Source organism: Pseudochaenichthys georgianus, chromosome 12 (genome assembly GCF_902827115.2).
Source record: "Pseudochaenichthys georgianus chromosome 12, fPseGeo1.2, whole genome shotgun sequence".
Lineage (NCBI taxonomy): Eukaryota > Metazoa > Chordata > Actinopteri > Perciformes > Channichthyidae > Pseudochaenichthys > Pseudochaenichthys georgianus.
In genome coordinates, this window is record NC_047514.1 from 2,950,000 (window position 1) to 2,977,001 (window position 27,002).

Here is a 27,002-nt window from a genome sequence, read left to right on the forward strand (position 1 = left end):
TGTGAAGGAACGTTTATGTCCCACAGGAAACACTCTGTTGTGTTTCTGATGCTACCGATCAGTTGTCAGTCAGAGAGTGACGACTTGGCTCGTGAATCCTCTACGTGAGCGCGCGGCGGAAGACGAAGGAGCCCCCCCACCCCTCCTCCCTACTCTCTGTCGGCCTTCAGGAGGGGCTGAAGGTGACTCTCTTCTCGGCTGGGATGCACAGCGAGCTGCTGGGGGTCGGTCCGACCCGCTACACGCTGCTATACCCCGGGAATAACGACTCACCTGCGTGGCTTTAGGGATTCACCACCCCGCCACCGTGCTGCTTCAAAGCGGGTCATTTATTTTCTTCTCTGTAGAGGACACAGCAGCTATCTAAAACGGGGTATCTATCTGCCTCTGTCTCTCTGTCTGTGTGGCCGGGCTCCGGTGGTGGCTGTGCATGCATGTGTTCTGCACCGTACGGGCGGAAAAAGCGCCCGAGATCCGCAGGGAGCATCTTCCCCAGCGGTAAGGTGGCGCAGACGGAGCCGGAGCGGCGCGAGAGCACGGAGGAGGCCGTGGACGGCAGCAGGATGGTGAGACATATCTCCGGATGACAGTCAGTGTTAGCGTGTAGCTCTGCACCAAAGGAAAGGTCCTTTATTTACCTTGGGGGAACCAGGTGTCCTGCTTTGTGTGAGACTGCACTGCATTTTCTATCATTTGTCCCACGTCACACACATTGAATGTCCCTCATTTGATTGTCACCCGTCTAAAACTTGGCATTTTAGTCTAGTTACCAGCACTGTGAACCAGGAGTGTTGTCGTAAAACTGCCATTGTTGATCATATCAGAAATGGATTCAGCATCCTCGATAACCCCCCAAAACATTTTCCAAATCTGGCAATACTTTTTGTCAACATAAACTATAATGCTTATTAATCCTGATGGAATGTGTGCTAATTGTGCAAATTGCCCGACATATTAGTCTATTTGCCAGCTTTATAGGAGCAGATTTCAGTCTCTTAAATCTTTAAAACGGACCAAAAATGCAACAAAATATGGCCACTTTCTGGTTAAAACTGCCATTTTCCCCCCAGAAAATGTCACAAGTGGATTCAGTGTCCCTGAAAAACCCTAAAAACACTCCGTAATTGTCCAAATCAGCCAAGACATGTTTTAACTATTGTCCACATAAACTATATTGAAAATTCTGTCCAAATAGCTTTATTAGCATGATGATAATGACATGCAGCATTGCCAAGGCTTTGTACAATTGCGACATCTCAACATAAATACATTTATAATGCACTGTTCAGTTCATAAACATTTTTGAACGAATGCAAGAATAACATGTTTACTTTACAGGGAAAACACAATACAGTTGTTGGACATGAGCGAGACCATTTATTTAAATAAAATAAAAGAGAACAAAATAAAAAGTTAAGGTGAATTATTGATTCTTTATGCTAATGTATGCTAATTGTGCAATTTGCCCAACATTTCATCCAGCAGTTTATATGTGCTGGAGACCCGTACTTTACATTTCTAACATAAATATTGAAATCTAAACTATCTGTGCATCGCAGTAACATGTCCCACATTGTCCCACACTAGCAACCTGGTAACCCTCATTAACATATAGACTCTATGTGCAAATCAAATGTATAAAGTTGCGATTTTGGTGAAAAAGGGCAAAAGAAACGAGCACACACGTTTTTTTATGGTTTGATTTTATTATCGGATGTTTGTGTTTCTCTCCAGGCTGTGCAGGAATTCAACACCCTGGTAGCACTGTACCGGGAGCAGGTCATCTCCGTGGGGGAGATGTCCGCCGACTGCCCCTCTCTGCGGGCTCACATGCAGCATACACGGGCCAAAGGATGCTCCATGGCCCGGGCGGCCCACCATGACCTCAGCCTCATCTCTGTGTCCGGGTAAGAAAGATCGACTAGGACTCGACTTATTCAGGAACATATTTTGGCTTTAGATAGATAGATAGATAGATGGTTCTTATTCTTTGTTTGTATGATTCAATCTTCATCTCCTCCTCCTCCTCTTCCCCTGCAGTCTGGAGGACGGGGAGATCCACCCTGAGATCTGTCGGCTCTTCATCCAACTGCAGTGCTGTCTGGAGATGTTCATAACAGAGATGCTGAAGTCCATGTGCCTGCTGGGGGTACTGCAGCTGCACAGAAAAAGTACCCAAATAAAATCACAATATTAATTTGCCACACAATGTGAAGAAACGGAAACTTCCAGAGTAATTCAATTAATGTTACAGTACATTTAAAGCCAGTTTCAATACATCCAATAGTACATGCATCACACTGCAGGTCTGATCTGTTAATCTGTTTTGTTTTCATTCAAAACTAATGTCACATGTTCCATGGAAGGGGAATAGTTAAAATGAGAACTTATATTTAGCCGTCCAACTTTCAGGGTCCTTGTACTGAGCCGTACTGCATGGCTTTCTGCGAAATAATTGATAGGTCTGAGCCATCTTTAATGTCATCAGTAACTCCTGTGCTCTTCCTGCTATGACCAAATGTCTGCTGACTATTTAATCACACATTGCATTTATTAAAAGGCATTGATAAAATAGGTTTTGAATCTATAAAGCCTGCTTGAGAAAAATGCATTTACCAAAATACACATATTAGACCTGAGGGTGTTTTTAACATCTAACACATCTTGTTTTTTAAATCAATACTTCTTAAAATCAATTTCGTATTTTATATAGTATACTATATTCATGCCCTTTCCTGGCACTAGTTTCACAACATGTTTAACTGCATTTTCAACTGCAATACAACTTTAAAAAGGGTCAAATGTATGATGCCATAAAACCTTTATATACAGTCTATGCATAAAACGTATATTTATGTTCTCTCCCATTGGATAAGCTAAATCATATCCAAGAGATCATAGTTGATGTAACACACTGTTGAAACAGCAGAGGGCAGTAGAGAGCTCGGTCAACATACTTACATCATTATATTATTAAAACGAGGGAATTATATAAAAAAAAAAAAACCTGTGTTCATGATTTGATTGTGTGACATACAGGGCTACACAATACTTCACTTTCTGAACCCTGTTATTTCTAAATTAGTTATAACTCCAGCACAATTTCCTGGACCTATTGCCTTAAATATGTGTTCTATCTTTGAGTTTTCTTGTCGGTGATGCCTCATTGCTGCTGTCTGTGCTCTCACCTGAAGGAACGGAGTCGGAGCCGAGACTGGACTTCAGGGTGGACGAAAGCTCGGACGCTCCCATCCTGGAGGAGCGCTCCTCCTCCCCCATCGACTTCCCTCAGGAGCAGTGGCTGGTGGGAATGGATATTCAAAATATAGAGAGGTACACCACCTGCAGCTGTGTTTTCCTACTGTTGTGAATTCAGAAAAAGATTCAAAAAATGAATCGCTATCTTCGTTTTCACAGAGATATGCGGGAGATGCGAAACCTACTCAGCAAACTCAGGGACACGATGCCACTGCCACTGAAAACCCAAGGTATGAAATGTTTGGTGTTGATGATATTCCTTACATTAGTGTCACACTATCTTGAAAAGAGTTACATGAGAAGATACTGATACTGTTTGTCTGTACGCTTAATATTAAAGATGAACCAATTAGCACTAGCAACTTAGCTTAAAATAGTTTCTGGAAACAGCTAGCTATATCCAAAGGTTATCCACCTCTAATTATGTATAGTTTTTTCCCCATAGACAAGGGAAATGTAAGAAGGACAAGTTGTGTTGTTAGTTCTTGGACAATATCTTGGCTGTCGTTTGGTCATCAGTTTAAGATTGGCTGATGTCTTTTACTTTAGGATGGAGTCAAGCTAGCTGTTTCCGGTTCTTATTCAAAGCTCATTGCTAGGGATGCATATCGTTGACTTTTTTACGATACCGATACCACTGAACGATACCGATACTCAACCGATACATATCGTGATACTTTGAAAATGTATCATCCCACAATTACTCCCATGAAGCGCTTTACGATGTAGTTAACATGTCAAATGAATATTAAATTCAATTGTGGGACTTATTGGACCTTTTAGTACTGAACAAACAATGAAAAATACATAAAAAATATGAAGAAAACCGATTATGGAATATCTTTTATAACACCCGCCATCAGGTGTGCCACGTGAATAGCACATCTTGTCAATGCAAACAGACCGTTATAGCACCGTTATAATGAATGTTAAACCTGAGATTCGACTAGAGAACAAATAAATAATAGAATAAAGGTCATGAGATCTCGGCATTGCACAAACAAACAAATCTCATCTTTAAAATCAACATTTGCCTTCACTGGTGAGAGAAAACAAATCCCATCACAGTTCATTTGTGGGACTTTTACCTTTCTAGTATTGAACAATCAATGAAAAATACATAAAATATGAAGAAAAACGATTATGCAATCTAATTTATAACACCCGCCATCACGGGCCACGGACTCACTTTTAAAATAAAATTTAAAAAAAATATTATTTTTTTTAGAATTTTTTTTTTTAAAGTATCGAAACCGGATCTGACTTCGGTACGGTATACCGTAGCCACCAGTAACCGGTATTTCGGTAATACCGGATACCGGTATGCATCCATACTCATTGCTGCTGCTTACAAAAAGTTCCTCAAACAGATGCTTTACCAAACAATTGTAATAAGTAAATCTGCAAACCCAAGAGGAATTACAAGGATAAAGAAGGAGAGAAAACTAGGTCAAAAATAAGAAAAGAAAACCGTCAAATAATAAGGATATATGTACATAACTTCTCCCAACTAATAGACATCTGCAACATTTAGATATTAAAGGTTCAGAAGTCAAAAGGTCAAGAGCCAGGGACCCTGGATGTTGTCTCTTTGTTATCAGACTCCATCATGTCATCCTGACCCCTTCATGTTTGTTTGTTTGTTCCAGACGACAGCAGCTTGTTGAATCTGACCCCAGACCCGCTGATCGGACAGAGGAAGAGACGCTTCCCTGGACTCTGCTGCATGGTGTCTGGCTGAGAGCCTGAAGGCAGCACGACTGTCATAGGAAAGGACTTTCACTTTACGTTATTGTGTGATGTCGATCACATTTATCTTTCTATTCAGTTACAGTATTTCCCCCAATATTATCTGAAATTGTAATCTTGTAGTACCTGTTATCTAATGATATGCCATTTGTCTTATTCATCTTGATGTTACCTTTTTTTTTTTGCTCGTTGGTCATTTGGTTCTGGAGTTCTGCGACTCACCTCGGTTCTGTATTTAGGCTTGTTTTATTTTGGTGATTTAAAATATATACCACATAGATTGTAGTTACACAATAGAGAGCTGCAGGAATAATACCTAACACACGGAAATAATAGCATTTTTGCCCTTCCTGTTCCCTCGTCTCGAAGTCAATGGATTTGTTTCGAATCTTTGTTACACACTTAAATAAGGTCTTTCATTATGCTAAATACATTCTGTTCTGAAACATAATATACTTTAATCAATGCCCTAATTATGAATTTTGAATATTTGATCCGTCTTAAAAGAGGCGGTTGTGGCTACTAAACATTTGAGCATCATTTGGCTTTAGCTTAGCGATGGTGACATTGAAGTCATGTGCTTAGTTTATTAGCTTAACGTTAGCTTTGTTCTCTTGTGTTTACACTTAAAACTCCTAAAAGTGGCATTCATTCTTGAAGATAATTTTGCTGAACAAAACTGCAAAGTATCATGACATTTGTGTGCACCTTTTTGGGGAACAATCCAAAATCCCATTGGCCTTTTGACGAGGGAAACGGAAGAATGCTAACTTCCGGGTCAGCTTACAGAAATACGTCATGCCTGCAGAACTCTACATCCAGTGGGAAAAAGGGAACTTCTGAAGCCAAAGTGTTGCATTAGCCTGGCCAGCTAACATTCAGTATTCGATACATATAATGTACAAGCTAACGGTAAAGTACGATTTGTTTAGCTGGGTCAGTAAGGAGGCTTTTTTCTTCAGGTGAGTTATCTTTGCATTTTCTTTCCTTTCGTACATATGCTGCCATCCTTCCTCAATTTTCTTTGTGTGCCATTTTATATAATACAAAATAAAAATGTACATATTCAGGCTATGCACTGGCCTTTTTTATTTAGATTTGTTCGTGTCTCACTGCGCTTGTGTCACGCCTCCATGTTTGAATGTGTCGTGAGACGTTTTAGTCCCCACCACCTTCTTATGTATCCTCCTGAACCCCATCAGTAGAAGCTCCTGCGATTGAGAACACCTGTGTGGTGTGCCATTCATCCACAGTGTAATCATACATACACTTATAACGCTACTTTCATTATAAAATGTATAGCTACAGCTACAGAAAAAATAATGTGTTCAACAGTGCGTGTGTAATAAAGAAATGAAAAGTTAAGCTGCTACAAGGTTTTTAGGCCCTTCTGCTTTCTCCAAGATATATTTTGGGATAGACTGAGATACTCATCAGCAACTGGCTAAATGACTAAGAAATGTCTGGGCACGCCCAACACGTCAACTACGGTCATTGGACGATCATCGTACCCCTTAGGCGCTTGTTTTCATCTATCATGAGAAATTATAATGGGATATCCAGAAGACCGCTGTTCGTCTGTTTGTGTGAATCCAAAACCTAAAGCTGACTTATATCAGCCGTAAATATCTACTTATCCTACGTTCGTTACTTAAGTTATCTAGTTAACGGTTACCTAAGTACGTTACTTAAGTTATCTAGTTAACGGTTACCTAAGTACGTTACTTAAGTTATCTAGTTAACGGTTACCTAAGTACGTTACTTAAGTTATCTAGTTAACGGTTACCTAAGTACGTTACTTAAAGGGGACCTATCATGCAAAATGCACTTTTGTACGTCTTTTATACATGAATAAGTGTCAGAAAACACAACCCTCTCTCTTTTTCTCCGTACCCACATCTAAAAAAAACGGGGCTGCAACGGATCTGATACAGACTGATATAGATTTTAAAATGATCTGACGTCAGGAACGAGGAGCTCTGCCTATATGGCCAACTCTCCACCTATCAGGGGAATGTGGGGTTGGGCCACGGCCGGCCATTGCCGCTCGAAAGCGCTGGAGACGCTGTAGTACCTATGCCAGGCCTGTAAGTGGTGCTGTAGTCTGCCACAAAAGCAGCGAAGAAGACTTCCCTCGCATGGTTGCCATGGTAGCCCTTCTGTTTATTCTCCGCTGTGGCTCTTTTTCTCCCTCCTCGTCGAGGCAAGCGCTGTAATTCTCTCCGGTTAGTCCACCAGCAGATGACAAACACCCACCTCTCCGCCTCTTCCAAGGAACGAGGGGCCCAGCAGCTGATCTCAAAGCGCTCCCCTCTCCTGCAGGGGAGCGTGGTCAGCTGCAGCTCATTTGCATTAAAGCTACGTCACAGAATCAGCCCCCTGCAAAAACAGGGCTAGAAAGAGCAAATAGAGCGAAATGAGGCATGGCTAAAATGCAGGATCTGTTTGGTATTTTGAAAAAAAACTATATTTATATACTTTATATAGGTATGGCCCTACAATATATTGTTCAAATATAGCATGATAGGTCCACTTTAAGTTAGCTACTTAACCTTTGTACGCATGAGTACCTAAACAAATAGTTTTGTTGCCTAAACCTAAAAAAGGACTAATGTATTTACTGCCCTGCACGTTAGAAAATTATGCTTACATGACATTAAAAAGATGCGAAATGCTCCCAAACATCCAGCATTTTTAACTCTATACCATATTAAATAAATGTTTGTTTTCATGAATTTGTATATTCATGGTCTCCAGAGGCTGAATCCTTATAATTCTACTGAAAATAATATCATCAAGAGCCATACACTTCCATTTATATCTAGAAATCTTAAAAACAAACATTTAAAATCTAGAATATTTAAGCAGGCAGAAATGTCCTGGCCCTCAGAGGATAACCCCCTTTCATTAGAGTCCCTGTGATTACATTTTGAGTATGTGCGTTCAAACTAGTATTTATTCTCTAAAGTTTGACTTTAATCTTGAAATGTTATAATTGACATTTCAACTTAATCCTTTAGATTTCCCTAGTATTCACAAAATGACAACAAACTTCTTCCTTCTTTGATTTTTTCAATCAATAATAATGAAAGTTTGACTTTATTCTCAAAATGAAAAATAAAATAAGATCTCTTCTAATATTTGTCCCCTTTGTTCTTGCCCTAAAGCTCTTCTATCTCATCATAGTAAACAAGTGAAGTAAACTAACCGAATCTTATCTAACACCAGTGTTTCCCCTACACATTCAGCAGCACACAGCCTCTGAGCGAGAGAGAGAGAGAGAGAGAGAGAGAGAGAGAGAGGAGAGAGAGAGAGAGAGAGAGAGAGGCAGAGAGAGAGAGAGCGATAGAGCGAGCTAGAAGAGAGATAGAGCTCGAGACTCGAGAGAGAGAGCGCGCGAGAGAGAGAGAGAGACGCAGAGTCCTCTCTCTCTCCGCTCGTCTCTCTCGTCTCTCTCTCGCGAGGAGAGAGCGCTTCCTCCTGAAGTGCCAAACATTCAACGAAGTAAGGAGCATTTACTGGAACAAGTTGAACTCTGTAATCCCAGGTTTCAAGGAGGTTGATGACCTCTCAAGACTGAGAGTACTCCTAGGAGAAGGAGACAAGGCACACCTTGCTGCCCAATATGTATACACATGCCACAACCTGAGGGACAGTGAATGACACACACACACACACACACACACACACACACACACACACACACACACACACACACACACACACACACACACACACACACACACACACACACACACACACACACGTGTTGAAATGTAATTATATCCCTGTATATATATCATCAATAATATGTAAACATTTGAAATGTATGTTAATGTTAATTATTTTGTATTGTGATGCTTTGGCAACATTGTTTAATTTAATTGGGCGGTGGTAGCGAAGTCGATAGGGACTTGGCTTGGGAACTGGAAGGTCACCAGTTCAAGTCCCCGAAAGACCAAGTGCTACCGAGGTGTCCCTGAGCAAGGCACCGTTCCCCACATTGCTCCCCGGGCGCCGTTCAAAATGGCAGCACACTGCTCCTAACACTAGGATGGGTCAAATGCAGAGAAATAATTTCCCCATGAGGGATTAATAAAAGTTCATCTTAACTTTCATGCCAATAAAGCCCCTTTGAATTGAATTGAATTGAGAGAGAGCCCACCTTTATCAATTTAATATAGTTGTACAAAATAAAGAATGAATTCATTCCAATGTGTAGGACAGTAACAAAAAACAGTTTAAAAGGGGAGTGATTAGTAAAATGTGCATAAATAAAAAGAAAGAATGCTAATAGTTAACATAAGATAAGAATAAACAAGTTTAAATGATTTGTTATTGGTTGTGATCATATTCTAAAGATGTTTGGATTATTGAAAAGTATACAGCTCCCTTTCATCTGAGTGTTGAGAGCTGTATCCAGACCTTCATTTTGTGCTCAAAGTGCACCAGATTGATGCATTTCACTTCAACATTTAAACAAAATATCTTAGGGGACCCCGGATTGTAGGTCCACCCCTAAATAAAGCAGGTTAAAATAATTAAATTGCATACATTTGATTTTGATTGTTTGTTATGTGGATGTGTAGTATTTGTGTTACTGTATGTAGCCTACAATAAAGGTGATTTAGCAAAATACACCTGTCGAGCCTCAAGAGCCTTTCTTGTGCTGGCAGGCACTTCGCACGCGCACACTAAAAACTTCCACGCGCTCCGCGCTCACATTTTGCTGGGCCCATGTGCCTTAGCTGCTATGACTCCATCCTAGGGGAAACACTGAACACACTAACTTCAATCCACTCTCTCATCCGAAGCATTCCTCTAGAGCCAATGTCCCATTCAATGTTAGTGTTGTTTGTAAATGTGTGTTTGTAATGTTTGGTTTTTCCTTAACTGTATAGCGGCGATGTCTGAAACGCTTAATTCTTTGTTTTGGCATTTATTCGAGTCAGAGTAGGCCGTTAGTGTGTCCAGCAACGCATGCAGCTAACGCTACCGCCAGCTTAGGACATTTTATAACAAACCAGTCTCATGGCATTTCGTGTTCACCAACACGATTTTTAATCTATTGATTCGTGTTCACCAACAGGATTTTCCCCTTTTTTTCGTGTTGCACAGCACGATTTTAAAAGCAATGTATTTCTACTGGTAATGTGTTTCGTGCCCGCAGCACGTCTTTTTCTCCGGTCGAGTCGTGGAAGACCGGAAGCTGTGTGGTTCATAAAAACATTGTTGATATATTTATGATCCACGTCAAGTATTTAGTTTCGGCGGCATTTCTTCAGTTTTTCCAAAGGTCTTCTCATCAGGGCTCTATAAATAAAGAACTACGGCAGATCTGTAATATGTAATGCAGCCGAACCGTGTATTACAATGCCGTTATGTGATGACTTTCAAAGAGAATTAAGTATTATTTTATTCTTTTAAAATGTTTTCCGGATTTCATATAATATAAACACCAAATCCCAGCATGCATTGCGTCTAAAACATCCAATCAGCGAGCTTAAACCATAGCTGAGGATCTTGGGTAATCGCTCGAAATACCTACGTCTGTTTCCGGTTATTTTTATTTTGAAATTCAGTTCCTGACGGACGCCAAAAAAGCCAGAGATTATGGAATTAAACCAATAAATAAAAGCAAGGATAATTGTGTGTTATTGGTGAGTAAATAACAATGTGTTATTTTGAAAAGAATTACAAATTAGAAGGAAAAAAAGATTTAACAAATACAGATTTCAGTATCCTGAGGCTCTGAGACCCATTTATTTTCCTCACAGACGGCAACAGAAGTCCGAAATTATAGCAATAACTGTGGCTTGATATTGAGTAAGAACATGTTTTTATGAACTACACAGCTTCCGGTCTTCCACGACCCGACCGGAGAAAAAGACGTGCTGCAGCCTGCAGGCACGAAACACATTACCAGTAGAAATATATTGCTTTTAAAATCGTGCTGTGCAACACGAAAAAAAGGGGCAAATCGTGTTGGTGAACACGAAATGCCGTGAGACTGGGTTGTTTATAATGTGAATACAGTTTTATATACAAGTAAGATGATATTGCATTTCTTAAAGTTGTTTTTTACTTGAAGGAATTAGGTCCTCATTTTGAAATACAGTCTGCTCTCCAAGTGAGAAATGAGACAGAGTCAGAACATGGTAAAACTCTTCCAACACCTCTTAACACACAGACTGCATTGATAGCAATCGTATGCTAAGAGTCATTTCTAATATGTTCCCAACTATTATCTCAAATCAAACAAAAACAAAACACAAAAATATATTTCTTAAGAATCACATTTAAATGTAATGTTTTAGACACATGTGCTAACTGCCTTTACAGTGATCTTTGTTTCAATCAAATTATTTTCCATGTTGCCAGTTTTCTGTCATGTGTGCAACCTCTGATTGCAAGTTTCTCTGTGGTTGCAATAACACGTCATTTTTTTCAAAGTATATGTTTCTAATATTAATATTTGAGGTATATTTAATTTATGTATTTGTGGAGCATTGAGCAATCTTGATGGTGTGCATTGCCAGATTGTAAAAAGGAATCTGAAAGTGTTGAAAGAAAATATATTTTTCTCCCCCTCGGTATCATTATCTGTCAAGTCTCAAACAAAGAACATCTGGTTTACATCTCTGCAGCCGGGAAACTCCAGCTCTTCCCATCTCGTAAAAATAAAGGACAAGATAGTTGTGTAAGAACTTCATGTGCTTGGATATTAGTATTTCTTAATTTCAGATTTTTTTGGGAACAGATTGGGAAATCACAGAGGGGGTTCTGCCTGCAGTGCCGAGTGGACTCAGTGAGAGGACTCCTAACTGCGTGAATATTAACATACTAAAGCCTTAATATCTGATCAAGAGGACAGTGTGCGTGGTAAGTCCGATTTTGCTTATTTTTTGGACACAACCCTATTGTACTTGCTTTCTTTTGTTGTCTTTTTTATTATTAAATACATTTTAATGCATTATGTAAAACACTCAATTCCAGGCATTAGGCAGCAAAATAACAGAAGTTATGTTTTAATTTTTTATACCAAATAAGGTCATAATGTCAACAATAAAGTCAGTATTAATGCAAGGAATTTGAAAAGCTTTATCAGAAGAGGAAGATTTATGTTCTTTTTTGACGGTGAAGTTGAATTACACCAAGAACATTTTCACATGAAGAATCAATTTAACATTTCAACATTAAACTCGATATCTTGAGAATACATTTTACGGCTGGAATTTGGACATTATTCTGGAGATGCAAATTACAATAAGTCTTCCTCCTTTTTTCTCTTTTGCCTGGTTCCAAACTTTTCTGTATCTTTTCACTTTATTAATGAAATGTGAAGTGCTTACAAACACTTTTTTTTTTTTAAATAGACATTGTTGAAACATTTGTAAATGCAAAGACGGATAGCAAATCCTGGAGGACGCGCTGCAGTAAAGTGCAGCAGCATTTTAACTTGCCTGAGTAGAGTCAAGCAGATTTAAGTTAGAGACGTTTTCTAACTCCAGTCACCATGTGAACATGTTGAGAACACCTTATTAGGAAGTTCCTCTATGGAAATTACATTACATACTTGTTAGATGCTTTTATCCAAAGTGACTTACATGCTCAATAATGTGGACAATCCCCACAGGACGATTTCAACAGCACTTTGTTTATAGGTTATTGCGGTTTCCATGTTTAGTTTGAAATCAACCTTTCCAGAGTAAGATATTTTAGGACCAACCAGAAAAATGGTTAGCCTAGCTTAGCAGGATGTAATAGCCTTGCTTTGTCCAAATTGAAAGAAAAGTATTTCTTCCAACACCTCTTAACACGCAGACATACAGTGTGATGCACCTGATGATGATATTCTGGACATTATTCTCAGAGAAAGTGCAGTTCCCCCCCCCCCCCCCCCTCATGGCGTCTTCCCGGGGGTTATTGGTGCTGCTGCTGCTGCTCGGCTGGACCTCAGCCGGCCTCGCCTGTTTCTGTGACCGCTACCCCTGGGCGTCGTGGTCCTCCTGCTCCAGGACCTGCAACCACGGCACACAGTACAGATCCAGGTGAGACACAAAAATACATTGACCTAAATACTGTACTGTTGGGAAAATACTGAATGTACTCTTCCACTATCAGAGTCCACATGCTAACAAAGGTATCCCAGCTGTAGCTGTGAACATGACAGGATGCGTGATGACCTAGAAGAGCATCAGGACTGTTTGAGGCAGATGATAGCTCTGTGACAAGCATACTAATTTCTGACGTGGAGCTAATCTGAACTAAACGTTGAAGACTGCTTTCTATTTCTCCATCTTGTGACTGTGTGACTCCCTCTCTCTAAAAATCTGAATTTTGAGATTTTGTGAAAAAGTCAGAATTTTGAGAAAAGTCAGAATTTTGAGAAAAAGTCAGAATTTTGAGAAAAAGTCAGAAGTTTGAGAAAAAAACTCAGTATTTTGTTCATGACAGGATGTATGCTTACCTATAGAACACAAAGTGAGTCTTCTGCTTACCTATATAACTGGTATTCCTTCATCTTGTGACTGTGTGACTCTCTCTCTTGGATATCAGCATGTGAAGGACACTGCTCAGGAACTAGTTGATGCTCTGTATGTGATGACTACTTCCATTCTGGAGAGGATCATAAATACATGGATCCTGAGGTTGAAGCTCAAGCCGGTGACGAGTGATATTTTCCTAACATGTACTGAAGTACACAATTGAAGTTATTGTTTTTTACTTGAGTATTTCCATTTTATGCAACTATTCTTTTATTCTACTGCATCTAAGAGACTGTCCAACATATATCTGACAGCTTTTCAGATTACAGTCTGTGTATCCTCTTCCTGTCCAGTAAGCACAATGTATGTTTTTGATCAACTAAAGGACGAAATGCTTCATTATGTGTTGATACATTTCACCTGAGGTAAAATAACTAATTAAAAACCTCGAGGATCGGCTGATATTGCATCATCACAAATCTGGAAAAGGCTGTTATTCTTATAAAGTTTAAACTCATGAAAAGATCTTATTTCAGGCATCTCATCAAAAACAAGATAAAAAAAACGTTGTCTTCGAGACGAGGGCACTAGAAGTGGTAAAATGCTAACAAATGTCCTTTGCTTTTCATGGGCGTAACCTTGAGCATATCTTTAAAATGCAGTAATATTATCCAAACACCTCATATATAATAGTAATACACTAAAAGGGACGTTTCTTTTTGCACAATCAATACTTTTACTTTAGATACTTTAAGTGCATTTGGATGATTTTACTTACAGCTTTCATCAGTAAGGGTGTATGCTTGTCTACTTGTGGTAGTGTGTATTACTACGTTCACTCTATGCAGGATCTGAACACAGAATGGCTTCGGAGGCCAGAGTTAGGAGCAAAGCGTGTTATCAACAATTTAGCAAATTGAAACCGAACATTGAGCCAGGAAAATTGTGAAATACTGTAATTTGAAACGTTTTTTCTTTCTTTCCTCCGCTGATTTCAGTTAGGATTGTGAAATACAAATGCTTGGTTCATACTGCATGATGCCAACATCTGCTGCCTGTAAAAGGGATTTTTTTTATGTTTCTTTTTGTGTATTATGTTTGACAGGAACATTAATTATGACGAGGATTATTACTGGAAGAATAGCTGCAGTCAGATGTGCGAGAAAGACGACAGGAGAGCTTGTAACGAGCATAGCTGTCCGATCAACTGCCTGCTGACGGAGTTTGGGACGTGGTCCGACTGCTCGCCCTGCGCCCTGAAACAGGCAAGAGCCAAACACATTAAAAACACATTGACTTTGAGACGAGGGAACCAAAAGTGCTAACATGCTACCTCATTTCTGCATTAAGGACTCGTTCCTGTATATTGTATGTGACACTACTTATGTGAAGCTAAGACTTTGGTTAACCCATTTCAAGCACCAACACATCTTGTCCACATAATGAAAGGTTGCCTTTGAGGCAAGGTGTTGAATAAATTACAATGACATTTAAATTGAACATTTGTTTTAGCTTTTGGGGGCAAAATAATGTCTTTACATGTGCTTAAGGACAAACGGGTGTATCATTGGTTGGTGATTGGCTAATGGCTACACAAGCCAACAAATCGTTATGACATCATAAAGTGTCCAAAATCTGATCAGCTGATTTTCAGACTGGTTTTTATAGAAATGGATCAAAAAGAGAGAGAATCTTTGTTCCTGAAACTTTCAGAGTCTCTTTCCACAGAGGGGACACATGTTGATGTAGAAGAGACATGGAGAAGAGGGGACACATGTTGATGTAGAAGAGACATGGAGAAGAGGGGACACATGTTGATGTAGAAGAGTCATGGAGAAGAGGGGACACATGTTGATGTAGAAGAGACATGAAGAAGAGGGGACACATGTTGATGTAGAAGAGACATGAAGAAGTGGGGACACATGTTGATGTAGAAGAGACGTGAAGAAGAGGGGACACATGTTGATGTAGAAGAGACATGAAGAAGTGGGGACACATGTTGATGTAGAAGAGACATGAAGAAGAGGGGACACATGTTGATGTAGAAGATACATGAAGAAGTGGGGACACATGTTGATGTAGAAGAGACATGAAGAAGAGGGGACACATGTTGATGTAGAAGAGACATGAAGAAGAGGGGACACATGTTGATGTAGAAGAGACATGAGGAAGAGGGGACACATGTTGATGTAGAAGATACATGAAGAAGAGGGGACACATGTTGATGTAGAAGAGACATGAAGAAGAGGGGACACATGTTAATGTAGAAGAGACATGGAGAAGAGGGGACACATGTTGATGTAGAAGAGACATGAAGAAGAGGGGACACATGTTGATGTCGAAGAGACATGGAGAAGAGGGGACACATGTTGATGTAGAAGAGACATGAAGAAGAGGGGACACATGTTGATGTAGAACAGACGTGAAGAAGTGGGGACACATGTTGATGTAGAAGAGACGTGAAGAAGAGGGGACACATGTTGATGTAGAAGAGACATGAAGAAGTGGGGACACATGTTGATGTAGAAGAGACATGAAGAAGAGGGGACACATGTTGATGTAGAAGAGACATGAAGAAGTGGGGACACATGTTGATGTAGAAGAGACATGAAGAAGAGGGGACACATGTTGATGTAGAAGAGACATGAAGAAGAGGGGACACATGTTGATGTAGAAGAGACATGAAGAAGAGGGGACACATGTTGATGTAGAAGAGACATGAAGAAGAGGGGACACATGTTGATGTAGAAGAGACATGATTTTGCATAATAGGTGACCTTTAAAGTGTACATTTAAATGGAATAAATACAAATCTTAACCAGTATTTCTCACATGTTGTTACCACAGTTGCGGACGCGGTCGGTCCAGAGGCCGTCCCAGTTTGGTGGATCGGCCTGCAGCGTGCAGCTGACGGAGGAGAGGCCCTGTTACCCCTCCACTGAGTGCAAGCTTGCCCCCGTCGACTGCAGAGAAGACTTCAAGTGCGATAATGGTAATTAGACTTTGACTGGTGTGTAAAAGAAGCAACGCAAAACATCACACATGTACAATCTTCCAATGTGGTCAATTTGTTACGTTTTTTTTAATGATAATTTTCCTTGCTGATTGAAGAAGCAACTGGAAAAATCACACTTTTTTGAGGCTATTTCGTTTCCATGAAAAGCCTACTTTCCCCTACTGTTATATTCATCTCAAGTTAACACCTTTCCAAACAAATATTTTTGTTCTTAAAGTTATTTTTTTATTTTCTCATACTTAATAAATCCCTACTTCTATAACGTACTACACATTTCCCAGCAATTCTTCCCATCTATATCACAATGGTTTATGTAGAACTTGAATGCCAAAATGTGTTTCTTTTTTTGTACAGGTATGTGCGGTGTTCAAACATTCCCTCCCTGATCTGTTCTGTAAACGTATGCAAATAAGCACATCTTTAATAACATGTCTCATTTGTAAAACATTGTAATACAAAAAGTCTTTGTTCATCAATATATATAATCAGCCAGGGACGTTTCTTGGTGTTAATTTCTTTCTAATCACAGACACAGATAAAAACCAAAACAAAATGTTATCTTCTTCAAAACCTCCTTTGCGCTACAGGACGCTGCATAAACTCCACGTTAACGTGCAACAGGCAGAACGACTGTGGAGATAACTCGGATGAGAGGGACTGTGGCGACCTCACAGTTGTGTGTCCAGCGGAGAAGAGAGTGGCCCCCGGCGCTGACTTGGTGGGGAATGGGTGAGCTGATGGTCAGACAGTCACTGCTGAGTTTACAGTTTTCCTAACATTTCTTTCGGCTGTGTTCATAAATACATTCCTTTCTGTCAAGTGCTCTTCTGGCCTTTCTTGCAACACAGCATTTCTATTAGTACAACTTGCACTGCTTCATTAAAAGTCCTGTACCAACGCTGCAAAAACCGAAACACAATTATATTTATTCAAATGCTTGTAAATGTTGTTGACATAATGTATACAATTTATATATTTTTAATACAAATGTTAGCGAACAATAAACTATTGAAATGTTTTATTTAAACCGTTTAAGATATCACATACAACAAACAATACTTAACTCTAACATACTGTAAGCATATATTACATGCTTCAGTTTCTTGCTCTGCAAATTCTTTATACATCTGTTATCGACCAATCATTTCGGGCAGCCAATGAATTGTTGGACTTTGGTGCTACAGTAATTGCACAAAACAGATTCCATGAGATTTGACTTCGTACTGATTTGTTTGTGTAGGTTTGATGCTCTGGCAGAAGTGCAAAGGGCAGCGGTACTGGACAACATGTTTATGGGAGGAAGTTGCATCATCAAGAGACCTCCGTCCACATTGCTTTACCACCGCATCCCTCATAACTTTGAAAGTTTTGAAATTAAGGTACTATTAATAATTATTAATTGCAATAACTATTGGTTTGTTTCAAGCCCTCACCGCCCACATCTCAGTGGCATCTGTTTCCGCCTGTTTCTGCTAGAATGTCCTAAACCAGAAACATAGTGACAGAAAAGTGGCCACAATAATAATGATGGAAGCCTAATGGTAGCTTGCCTCTTAAAGTGCAAAACTGCATTATACCTTTTTTGAAGGAACAAATATGACGACAATCTGACTATCTCAAGTCAAACTGGATCAACAAGTTCAGTGTCATTATTTCCATCTGCTGTAGTATGTGTGGGAGAGCAGCAATGGATAGGGATTTGCCATCCTACACATATAGGCTTCAACGTTACAATTTGAAATTTGTTTAGCTATTTTGTTACTGTCTTTATTATTTTAGACTTTGATTTACAAACGTTCTGGTTGTAAAGGTTGGACAGCTGGAGGACTTCAGCAATGCGCCCGAGAAGCTGCACACCGAGTCTGTCATACAGAGATCATCAGACTCCTCCACTGACAACCAACCAAGTGAAAACAGCTTTTCATTCCCCATATTTTTCTTCAGTGGAACATCTATGTCCGATAGCAGCTCTAACAAGGAAGCTTTTGAAGCTTCAAAGAAAACGGTGAGTGACTCAAACAACAACAAACACATTTTAGCAATATAATTGTGAGAAGCTTTATGAATGTGAAGTTTTTCAAAATGTGTCCTTCGATCTCACGGTCTGTTACATGGTCCCCACAATGTACATACATGCACACAAAACACACACATATATATATACGAATCTCTACACATGCATGCATTTCCATTTTTCCTGTTTTATGTCCTATATTTCCTTCCGTAGGACTCCAAGTTGTACAGGGTGCACCAGGTTCTTCCTATATCCACGTTCAAGGTGAGGGACCCGGGGGACCTCGTCCTGTCGCTGCCTTTCCTCCAGTTCCTCCACGCTCTTCCTCTGGACTACAGTTACGCTCTCTACAGGGACATCTTCCAGCGTTTCGGCACACACTACTACAGCTCAGGGAAACTGGGAGGCCATTATGACCTGTTTTACCAGTACAGCCGAGAGGAGCTCAACACTTCAGGTATTATAGCACAACCAGGTGGTCAAAATCCGGAATTACACCCTGGGCTAAAAGTCCAGACTGTTTCTGATGCTGCTTGGATGGTATACATCATTTATTTTCCAACTTGATATCTAACTGATGTGTTACTGTATGTCAAATACTGTATGTATTAACACATTTTCAGAGAGGCCAGTTCAATGTAACCCCAATTGAAGGGATTTCCATGTAAGAAATGTATGTTAACTTCCAAATACACAGATACGATGGAACAGGTTTTAAGATTGATTTTATATTTGTTTTGAATTTTCATCAAAGGAAAAATGAAGTGAAAAGAGAATACATTATTTTATCATTACTAAAATGGGCCTTGCAATGTACTTTTAGTTGAATAACTGTACCAATACTCACTACCATTGTGTACAAAATATAAAAGTCATATCTCATGAAGCTATAAAAAGAAGAGAGAAGAAAGTTGCGAACCTTTAATATCTACATGTAAAAGACTACGCATACAGTGCGACGGTGTTTTGATTTCTTTGTTTCTGCGTCATGTTGCTCATCATCTCCAGGTGAAACAGAAGAGCACATCAAAAGCTGTCTGAGCCGAGAGTCCCGCTGGTCCGTCATCGTCTACACACAACACAGCAGTGTAACCCGGTGCTCCCACGACAGGATGACTGTGAAATATCAAGGTGTGTTACTGATACTGACTGACAGCCCACTTTCTAGAACCACAACTAAACCTGGAGAAGCAGCGTTCAGTTATTATGCTCCAAATATCTGGAACAAACTCCCAGAAACCTGCAGGTCCGCTGCAACTACTTTTAAATCCAGGCTGAAGACTTTTCTTTTTGCCGCTTCTTTTAATGGATAAGAGATAAGATAAGATGGAGCTTTATTAATCCCCGTGGGGAAATTCAGTAGTTTAACAGCAACAGGGTAAGAATGAAAAACAGGATAGCACAGATTCACACAGATTAATACAATTTAAGATAAAATCAAAGATAAAAATGATAAAATATAAGAACATATATACATATTGGGTCATATACATATTAGATATACTCGTATCTCACACTGAACTGTAACTTTTATTCATGTTCCTTTGTTATTCATGTTTTATTATCTTTGCTTTTAAATGAGTGTTTTTAAATGCCATGTTATAATATGTTTCTTAATGCTCTTAATGGCGTCCATCTTGTAAAGCACTTTGAATTGACTTGTGCTGAAAGGTGCTATATAACTAAACTTGCCTTTCTTGATTCCTAACTCTGCTTTTCATTGCGTTGGTCTAGGCTCGTACATTAAGGCAGCAGAGAAGTCTTTCTCCATGACGAAAGGAGGTCGACTTAGAGAGGCCGCGGCTCTGGTCTGGGAGAGGGAGGGCCCCGCCCCGGACTCAACGGTCTTTAAGAACTGGGCAAAGTCTGTTCTGGACAACCCGGATGTGGTTGACTACAAAGTAATCAAATGCCACTGAAATTCAAAATGACAAAACTCAATTCTACAAAAAGCTGATGTTGCCTTCTTGTCTCAGAATCAGAAACAGGTTTATTCCCAAGTAGGTTTACACGTACGAGGAATTTGACTTGGTGTCGTGGTGCATACATAAAAGTAAAACAAGAATTCAAAACACAGGTAGAGAACTAGAAAAATATAGTCAAATATAACAGTATTTACATTGCAATGGAATGGAATAAACAATGGAATAAAAATCGGCAGTAATACAAAAAAAAGAAAACAGATATTGTTGTACATCGTGTGCAGTAATGTCATGCATAGACTCTAAGTTGTCTGTCTGTATTTGTCCAGGTGCTTCCCATCATAGATCTGATTCGGGGGATCCCTTGTGCCGCCACGAAGAGGAGACACCTGAGGAAGGCCCTGCTGCAGTACATGGACGAGTTTGATACCTGCAAGTGCTCTCCGTGCCCCAACAACGGCAGGGCGGTTCTCTCCGGGACAGAGTGCAAGTGTGTTTGCCAAACCGGCACTTTTGGCACAAACTGTGAAAAACGAGCTCCGGACATTACTTCAGGTACAGCAGGACACAACATCCTGAAAATAGAAGACAACAAAGTATTGTTCAACAGTTTCTTTTGATGATCTTGAATTTGAATAAGGTAAACATTGTTTCTAGGAAATGCTGTCTTTCCCTTCGCTTTGGTATGGTGAGAATAACCATGAGCCTCAGCAAGTGTGGCTATTAGGATGAAAGTCAAGGGCTTCAATGAGTGTTGTAAGAAAATCACAGTTTAATGTTGCAACACACAGCCTTTGTTTTATCTCTCTCGTAGTATAAATGTATGTTTTTACCTCCCTGACTTGCACATTCATGAGTTTGATCTTATGTGTGAGATCATGTGAAGAACCTGCAGTCTGTATGTAGTACTTTAGATGTTTAAGCTAAAACACAGTTCCATTTAAACTAGGTTTGGTGATGTTTTGGTATGGATTGATTTGTAATCTCCACAGAGTTGGTGGATGGCTACTGGAGCTGCTGGGGGCCGTGGAGTCGTTGTGGAGCGACGATGAAAAGACATCGGACGAGACGGTGCGATAACCCCGCCCCCCTCAGAGGAGGCCAACCCTGCAGGGGCCCTGGCAAACAAGAGGACCTGTGTCACATCTCCATCTTTGAAAAGTAGGAACAACTGTTTGCTTTGAATGTGTTGAGACATTATTGAAAAGTCAAGGAAAGTTAGACAGCTAGCATCAGATCACATGGAGTAAAGTTAACTAAACATGGCATGGTGGTGATCTCATTAAAACGTATTTCTCACTATAATTAACCCTCCTGTTATCCTCAGATTTACTTTACACCCTTTACCCTCTGGGGTCAAGAAAATGATTATATTCCAAATTGTAACCAACATGTATGTCTCTGGTGCTTTAGGTGTCTTTTAGTTCAGTGATTCTCAAATGGGGGTACGCGGACCCCTGGGGGTACGTTGGGGTACTGCAGGGGGTACGTGAGATTTCAACCCAAAAAAAGGTTAATTAAAAAAATACCATGCATGATTAAAAAAATAATCTTAGTACAATAAGTTAAATAGAAAACACAATTGTATATAAAATATTCCTAGAACCACCAAGGGGGTCCTCATATAAACATGTCAAATGTGTGTATTGTATTTTATAGTTTTTCACAATATATCATTGTGTTCATTGGTTTGTTAAACATATTACTTAAATTGAAAAACTCCTTGGAAAAATCTGTTTTATAAAAATGTTATGTTATGCTATTTTTTTTCATGCATGAAGATGAAAATATCCTTAGTTTGTTGTAATGCATGCACGAAAGAGTTAATAAATCACGCACTGAGGGAACATCACTATATTGTAATTATTTGTATAGGCTTTTTCGATCAAAAATGTTCGGGGTCGGTCTGGCTTAGAAAATGTTTCAAAGGGGGTACATTACTGAAAAAGTTGGAGAAGCACTGTTTTAGTTGACTACCTAAATAACCATTTAAATAAAACATTACCCCCCAATGACCCCTTTATGCATCCAGAATTCCTATTATGTGACTAACTAAAAATATATAAATCAGCATAAAATCTTATGTTAAAGTAAGATCTTTTTGATGTTTAAGATTGTTTCTCTTACACAATGTTATAAGCGCACTTTGAATGCTGAGTTATACACCATATATGTTGCTGCAGACATTTCAACTTACATTAACACAATTAGGTTGTAGTCAAACTTGTGTATTTTCTCTTTTTACATAAGTGTATAATTTAGGATTTATTGTATGTTCCATGTTTTTGTGTCCAGACAGGTCACGTGTGACAATGATGACGACTTCACTATAGGCTGGAAGGACACGCTGCCACCTGGTGTGGAGGGCTGTCTGAGGCCACAGAGGCCCACCAACAGCTTCCTCAGGGTAACGCTTACACTTTCCACACATTTAGTCCTAGAAAGTGTCAGCATTGTGACATCTAACGCACATTGCAGCAGCTGCTCAGATCAAAGCTCCTATATTGGTGGCTAACCATGTAACTTAATACAAATAACTGCCTCCTCTGACAGAAAGCGAAACAGTATTATGACTTTGGTGAGGATGAGGAGTTCCGTTGCTTCACTGGCTTTGACCTGGAGGGCTTTCAGTTCATCAACTGTCTTCCTGATGGCACGTGGCAACAACCAACAGGAAGATGCATCAGTATGTTTGCCTTCTCACATGAAACGGTGTAAATTGGTAATCATGCATCCACACATTTCTGTAAGGTCATTCTCGATACACGCGAGGACTGTAATATTTCTGCTCCAGTGTGTTACATTGATTTAAAATTGTGGTTCGCAGGGAAACTGTGCTTTCCTCCTGAGATCCCTGAAGGCATGACGCTGTTCCCCACCAAAGAGCAGTACAAAGTGGGGGAATCGGTGGGACTGAACTGTGACGAGTCGAGCCTGAGACCGATGCCATCGGGCTTTTACAAATGCAGCGACAGTCTCATCTGGGAGCCTCCCCTACCTGCTGACCTACGCTGCTCAGATGGTACAGTAGATTGCTCTTTTAGATATCCCAGAGTCATGCAAATGTAGAAACAAAACTTCCACAACCAATGCTTTAAATGCAGGTTTATTGCAAAGAGGCTTAAAGAAAGTGAGATTCCCATGGTGTTTGCAATGCGTCAGTCTAGACATAAACGATGTTATGTTTTAGATATATATACAATCTTAACCCATGTATATCATTAGTATTATTTATTTGAAGCTTTTTGCAAATCAAATGTTAGCGATAGTTCAAATCAACATGTCACTTATGGACATTGTCACATAATTACCGTACTTTCCGGACTATAAAGCGCACCTGCATATAAGCCGCAGCAGCTAAATTGTAGTCTGTCTTGCTCTCGTTCTGTCTCTCGGTTCCACTTTTACTTTGGCGCGCTTTTCCTGCTGGAGCCCGCCGCTTAGAGGTGGCGGGCGCGGACCGGTCATAGAGCCCGTAGAGTTAAAGGTTGTTAATTGTACCTGTAACATCCATAGATTTAGGAGGTTCCCTAGTGGCCGTTAGCTGTACATAAAAAATGGGGGGAAAAGTCGCGGTTTATAGTCCGAAAAGTACGGTACTGATCTATGTTCAACTGAAACTGAATTATTCAGAGTGTTAGCACTATGATTAAATCAGAATTGGGTCATTAGACGTGTTGTCAGACCACATAACTTAAAAAGAGTTTTGATTTTTAACAAACTGCCACACTTGAATGGCGTAACGAGAAGCTATATAAATATTAAGTTTGAACACACTTTCAATAAAGCACAATCTTTGTAAGCTCTTCAATGGCCGGGAAACCATCACTTCTGCTGCGCTCAGTGAAAACCGTCCTGCATGAGAATGTTGCTTTATCATCAGTGTTTTCTAACACCATGTTTGGCTTTACGACAAAGAACGCTTCACAGATAAGGAGCAGCTGGTTGGTTCGGCAGACTTGCATCTGGTTCCCCGCCTCTGATAAAGAGTCGCACGCAGCTGTGTTCCCTTACTCCCATATGTGGGAAATATCCAGGACTGTGTCCCACAAACTAAATGAGACAGACCCAAATGGGGCTCGGGTGTTGTATGTAAAATACTATGCATGAATGAGACAGCTAAAATCTGGTTTCTGTGTACTTCCTGTTTGCAGAGGAACCGTTTGTTCCTGAGAGTCGGTGCGGTCCCGGAGAGAAACTGCAGGACTCTAAATGTGTCTGCATTCAAAGAAAGAGCTGCCTGTACATTTTTCTCAATCATTTTCAAATCTTTCTATCTATATGTCTTCGTATTTATTAATTATTAATTACATGTTTTCAATAAAATCAATTGTATATTTGTTGTTAAATTAACATGTTATGTTCCTTATATTTCTTGATATAAATGTATTTATCCTTTTGTGAAGCACTTTTAGTTGCATTTAATCCATTGTGGTGTATAAAACAAATACAAATATTGTATTACTACTATCTTAGATTTTATTTGCGCATTTCATATAACAACAAAAATCTGTGTGTGTGTGTGTGTGTTTAGTTCACAACCCGAGACTCTGTGTATCCTGAACATTGACCTCGGTGTTACCGTGGCGATGTCCCTCTGCTCCTTCCATGCCGGTCGTTGCCACAGCGATCCGCTCTTCTTCGTCAGCGAGGGGTCATGTGACGAGGTGGATGCAGCTAAACTGGAGTGGGCCAACTTCAGAGCCAACATGTCCTCCAAGAGCTCGGCTCAGGAGCCCTGTAACCTCGACACGTGTTACGAATGGGAGACCTGCTCTGGTGAGTTGGTCGGACACAAAACATTTTACATTATGATTTTGCATTGATTAGAATAAATGATTTATACAGAGTATAGCATTCTATTACTTTTTCTTTTATTCTGCCAGTGTGAGACAACCAACTGAGGTTCAATAAAGTCATTTTAGCCAGCCTACGAATATATGAAGGGGCTGGGTATGCAGTACTCAATTATTGGTTTCCCAAAAAATCAGTATACATTTTCTGTAAAACTGTTAACAACTTCAATTGGAGGTATTCTTTTATATTTGTTAGCATTTTTATTTGGTCCTACTGTTAATTCTGTGTATTTGTTCATTTTTATCGTAATAAGTCAAACGGTTTTTTTCCAAGCTAGTTTTATTCGACTAGAGGATCTTTTTTCTTATTTTAGTGATAGTGATAAAGAGACATTTTAATCAAGTTTTTTTACTGCATTTAGTACCGGTATTAGTTGTCTTTTTCATGAACTATTGAATTTTGATATACTAAGTGTTGGCATTTAATGAAAATCTGTGCCGAATCGTCATCGTCTTGTCATAGTCATGGTAAAAAAGGTTGTTGACGAACATACAGTATTTTGTCATAGTTTTCGTCAATGCTCACGGAAGCAAACCCTTAGGCTGTAATATGTTTAGTGAACATTTGTCTTGTTTTGGTTGTGCTCATGTTTCAGAATGTATCCAGCAGATTTTTTTTTATTACCAACCAAATACAGTAATGGCAAAAACTGTGTAAAAATAATCAAATGTTCCTTTATACTTTGAGATAAATTCACTGGAATTTCTTCATCATTTTTTAAGTTGTATTGTTAGCTTGCAGTCACTCATAGTGTTTCAGCATGGATTCTTCATTCATCAAAGTAGTTTTCACATTTATATCGTTAAAAAAAAGATCCTAACGTGAACTCTCGTCTGTTCTCAGCATTAAAGAAGTGTGAGTGCAAAGCTACTCGGGACTGCCCCAGAGATGAAGCCAACATGTTCTGTGTGAAGGTTCTGACCCGGACCCAGAGGACTCGCAGCATGGCCCTGTGCTCCATAGCCACCCTCAAATGCGTCAACTATCAGTTTGAGATTCTCAATGAAGGCGTCTGTGAGTCCAGATGATGCTTCATGTGCTTTTCTATGAATCCATCTAAACATCTGACTGTATTGTCATAAGCATATATTTCATATATTGATTGGTTGAACGTGCGTTACCATGGAAATGTTTAGTGAGGGAACATGCCAACAGCGTCTCCTCCATTGTATGCCCTCAGATTAGAAAGGTAACCACCATTTTGACTTGTTTGGAAATGTTCTCCTGTTACGAAAAAGTTAACATGTGGCAAAAACAAGCCATGCCGTTGCAGAATCTGCCTTCATTTTAGATTGACGATGGTTATTTTTTTAAATGTATAGGTCCAAGTTGCCATTCACAATGGTTTATACTGTAGTATGAGTAGTTCCTTCACTCATATACAGTAATGGTAATGTACAAAGTGTTTTAGCTTGTTCCTGTTTTCCAATTTTTGTTTTCTTTTAGTCATTAGGTCCATGCTTAATACTCAACTCTGGCCAAGGCATAAAGCCTATTTGAGGCTTTCATACAGCTTTTCTTAAATTAAATTAAATTAAAATTGTGAATGGAAACAAGTCCTTTGGTTGGAATTTGACTTGTCTCATTTCATACAGTATGTGAAATCAAACTGTTTCGATTGTTAGTAAGTAATAAGCTGTTGATATACGCTTTCATAATTTTTTGAAAATCTTGAGTTCTGTTGGAAAGAACTTGAA

General features: G+C 39.5%; 1 protein-coding gene across 1 annotated transcript; it reads left to right on the forward strand.

The window, feature by feature from the left end:
• The first annotated feature begins 118 nt into the window (after positions 1–118).
• c6.2 (complement component 6, duplicate 2) lies at positions 119–26,862 on the forward strand. Its single transcript, XM_071205076.1, has 23 exons — positions 119–566; positions 1,735–1,907; positions 2,041–2,171; positions 3,195–3,333; positions 3,418–3,488; positions 4,908–4,994; positions 12,881–13,058; positions 14,602–14,761; positions 16,344–16,488; positions 17,100–17,241; positions 17,753–17,891; positions 18,323–18,517; positions 18,740–18,983; positions 19,535–19,657; positions 20,261–20,427; positions 20,778–21,003; positions 21,441–21,609; positions 22,744–22,855; positions 23,002–23,134; positions 23,276–23,470; positions 24,603–24,690; positions 24,983–25,227; positions 26,149–26,862. Exons 1-23 carry the CDS (start codon positions 435–437, stop codon positions 26,331–26,333), a joined length of 3,579 nt encoding a protein of 1,192 aa, XP_071061177.1. The 5' UTR covers positions 119–434; the 3' UTR covers positions 26,334–26,862.
• The last annotated feature ends 140 nt before the right edge of the window (positions 26,863–27,002 follow it).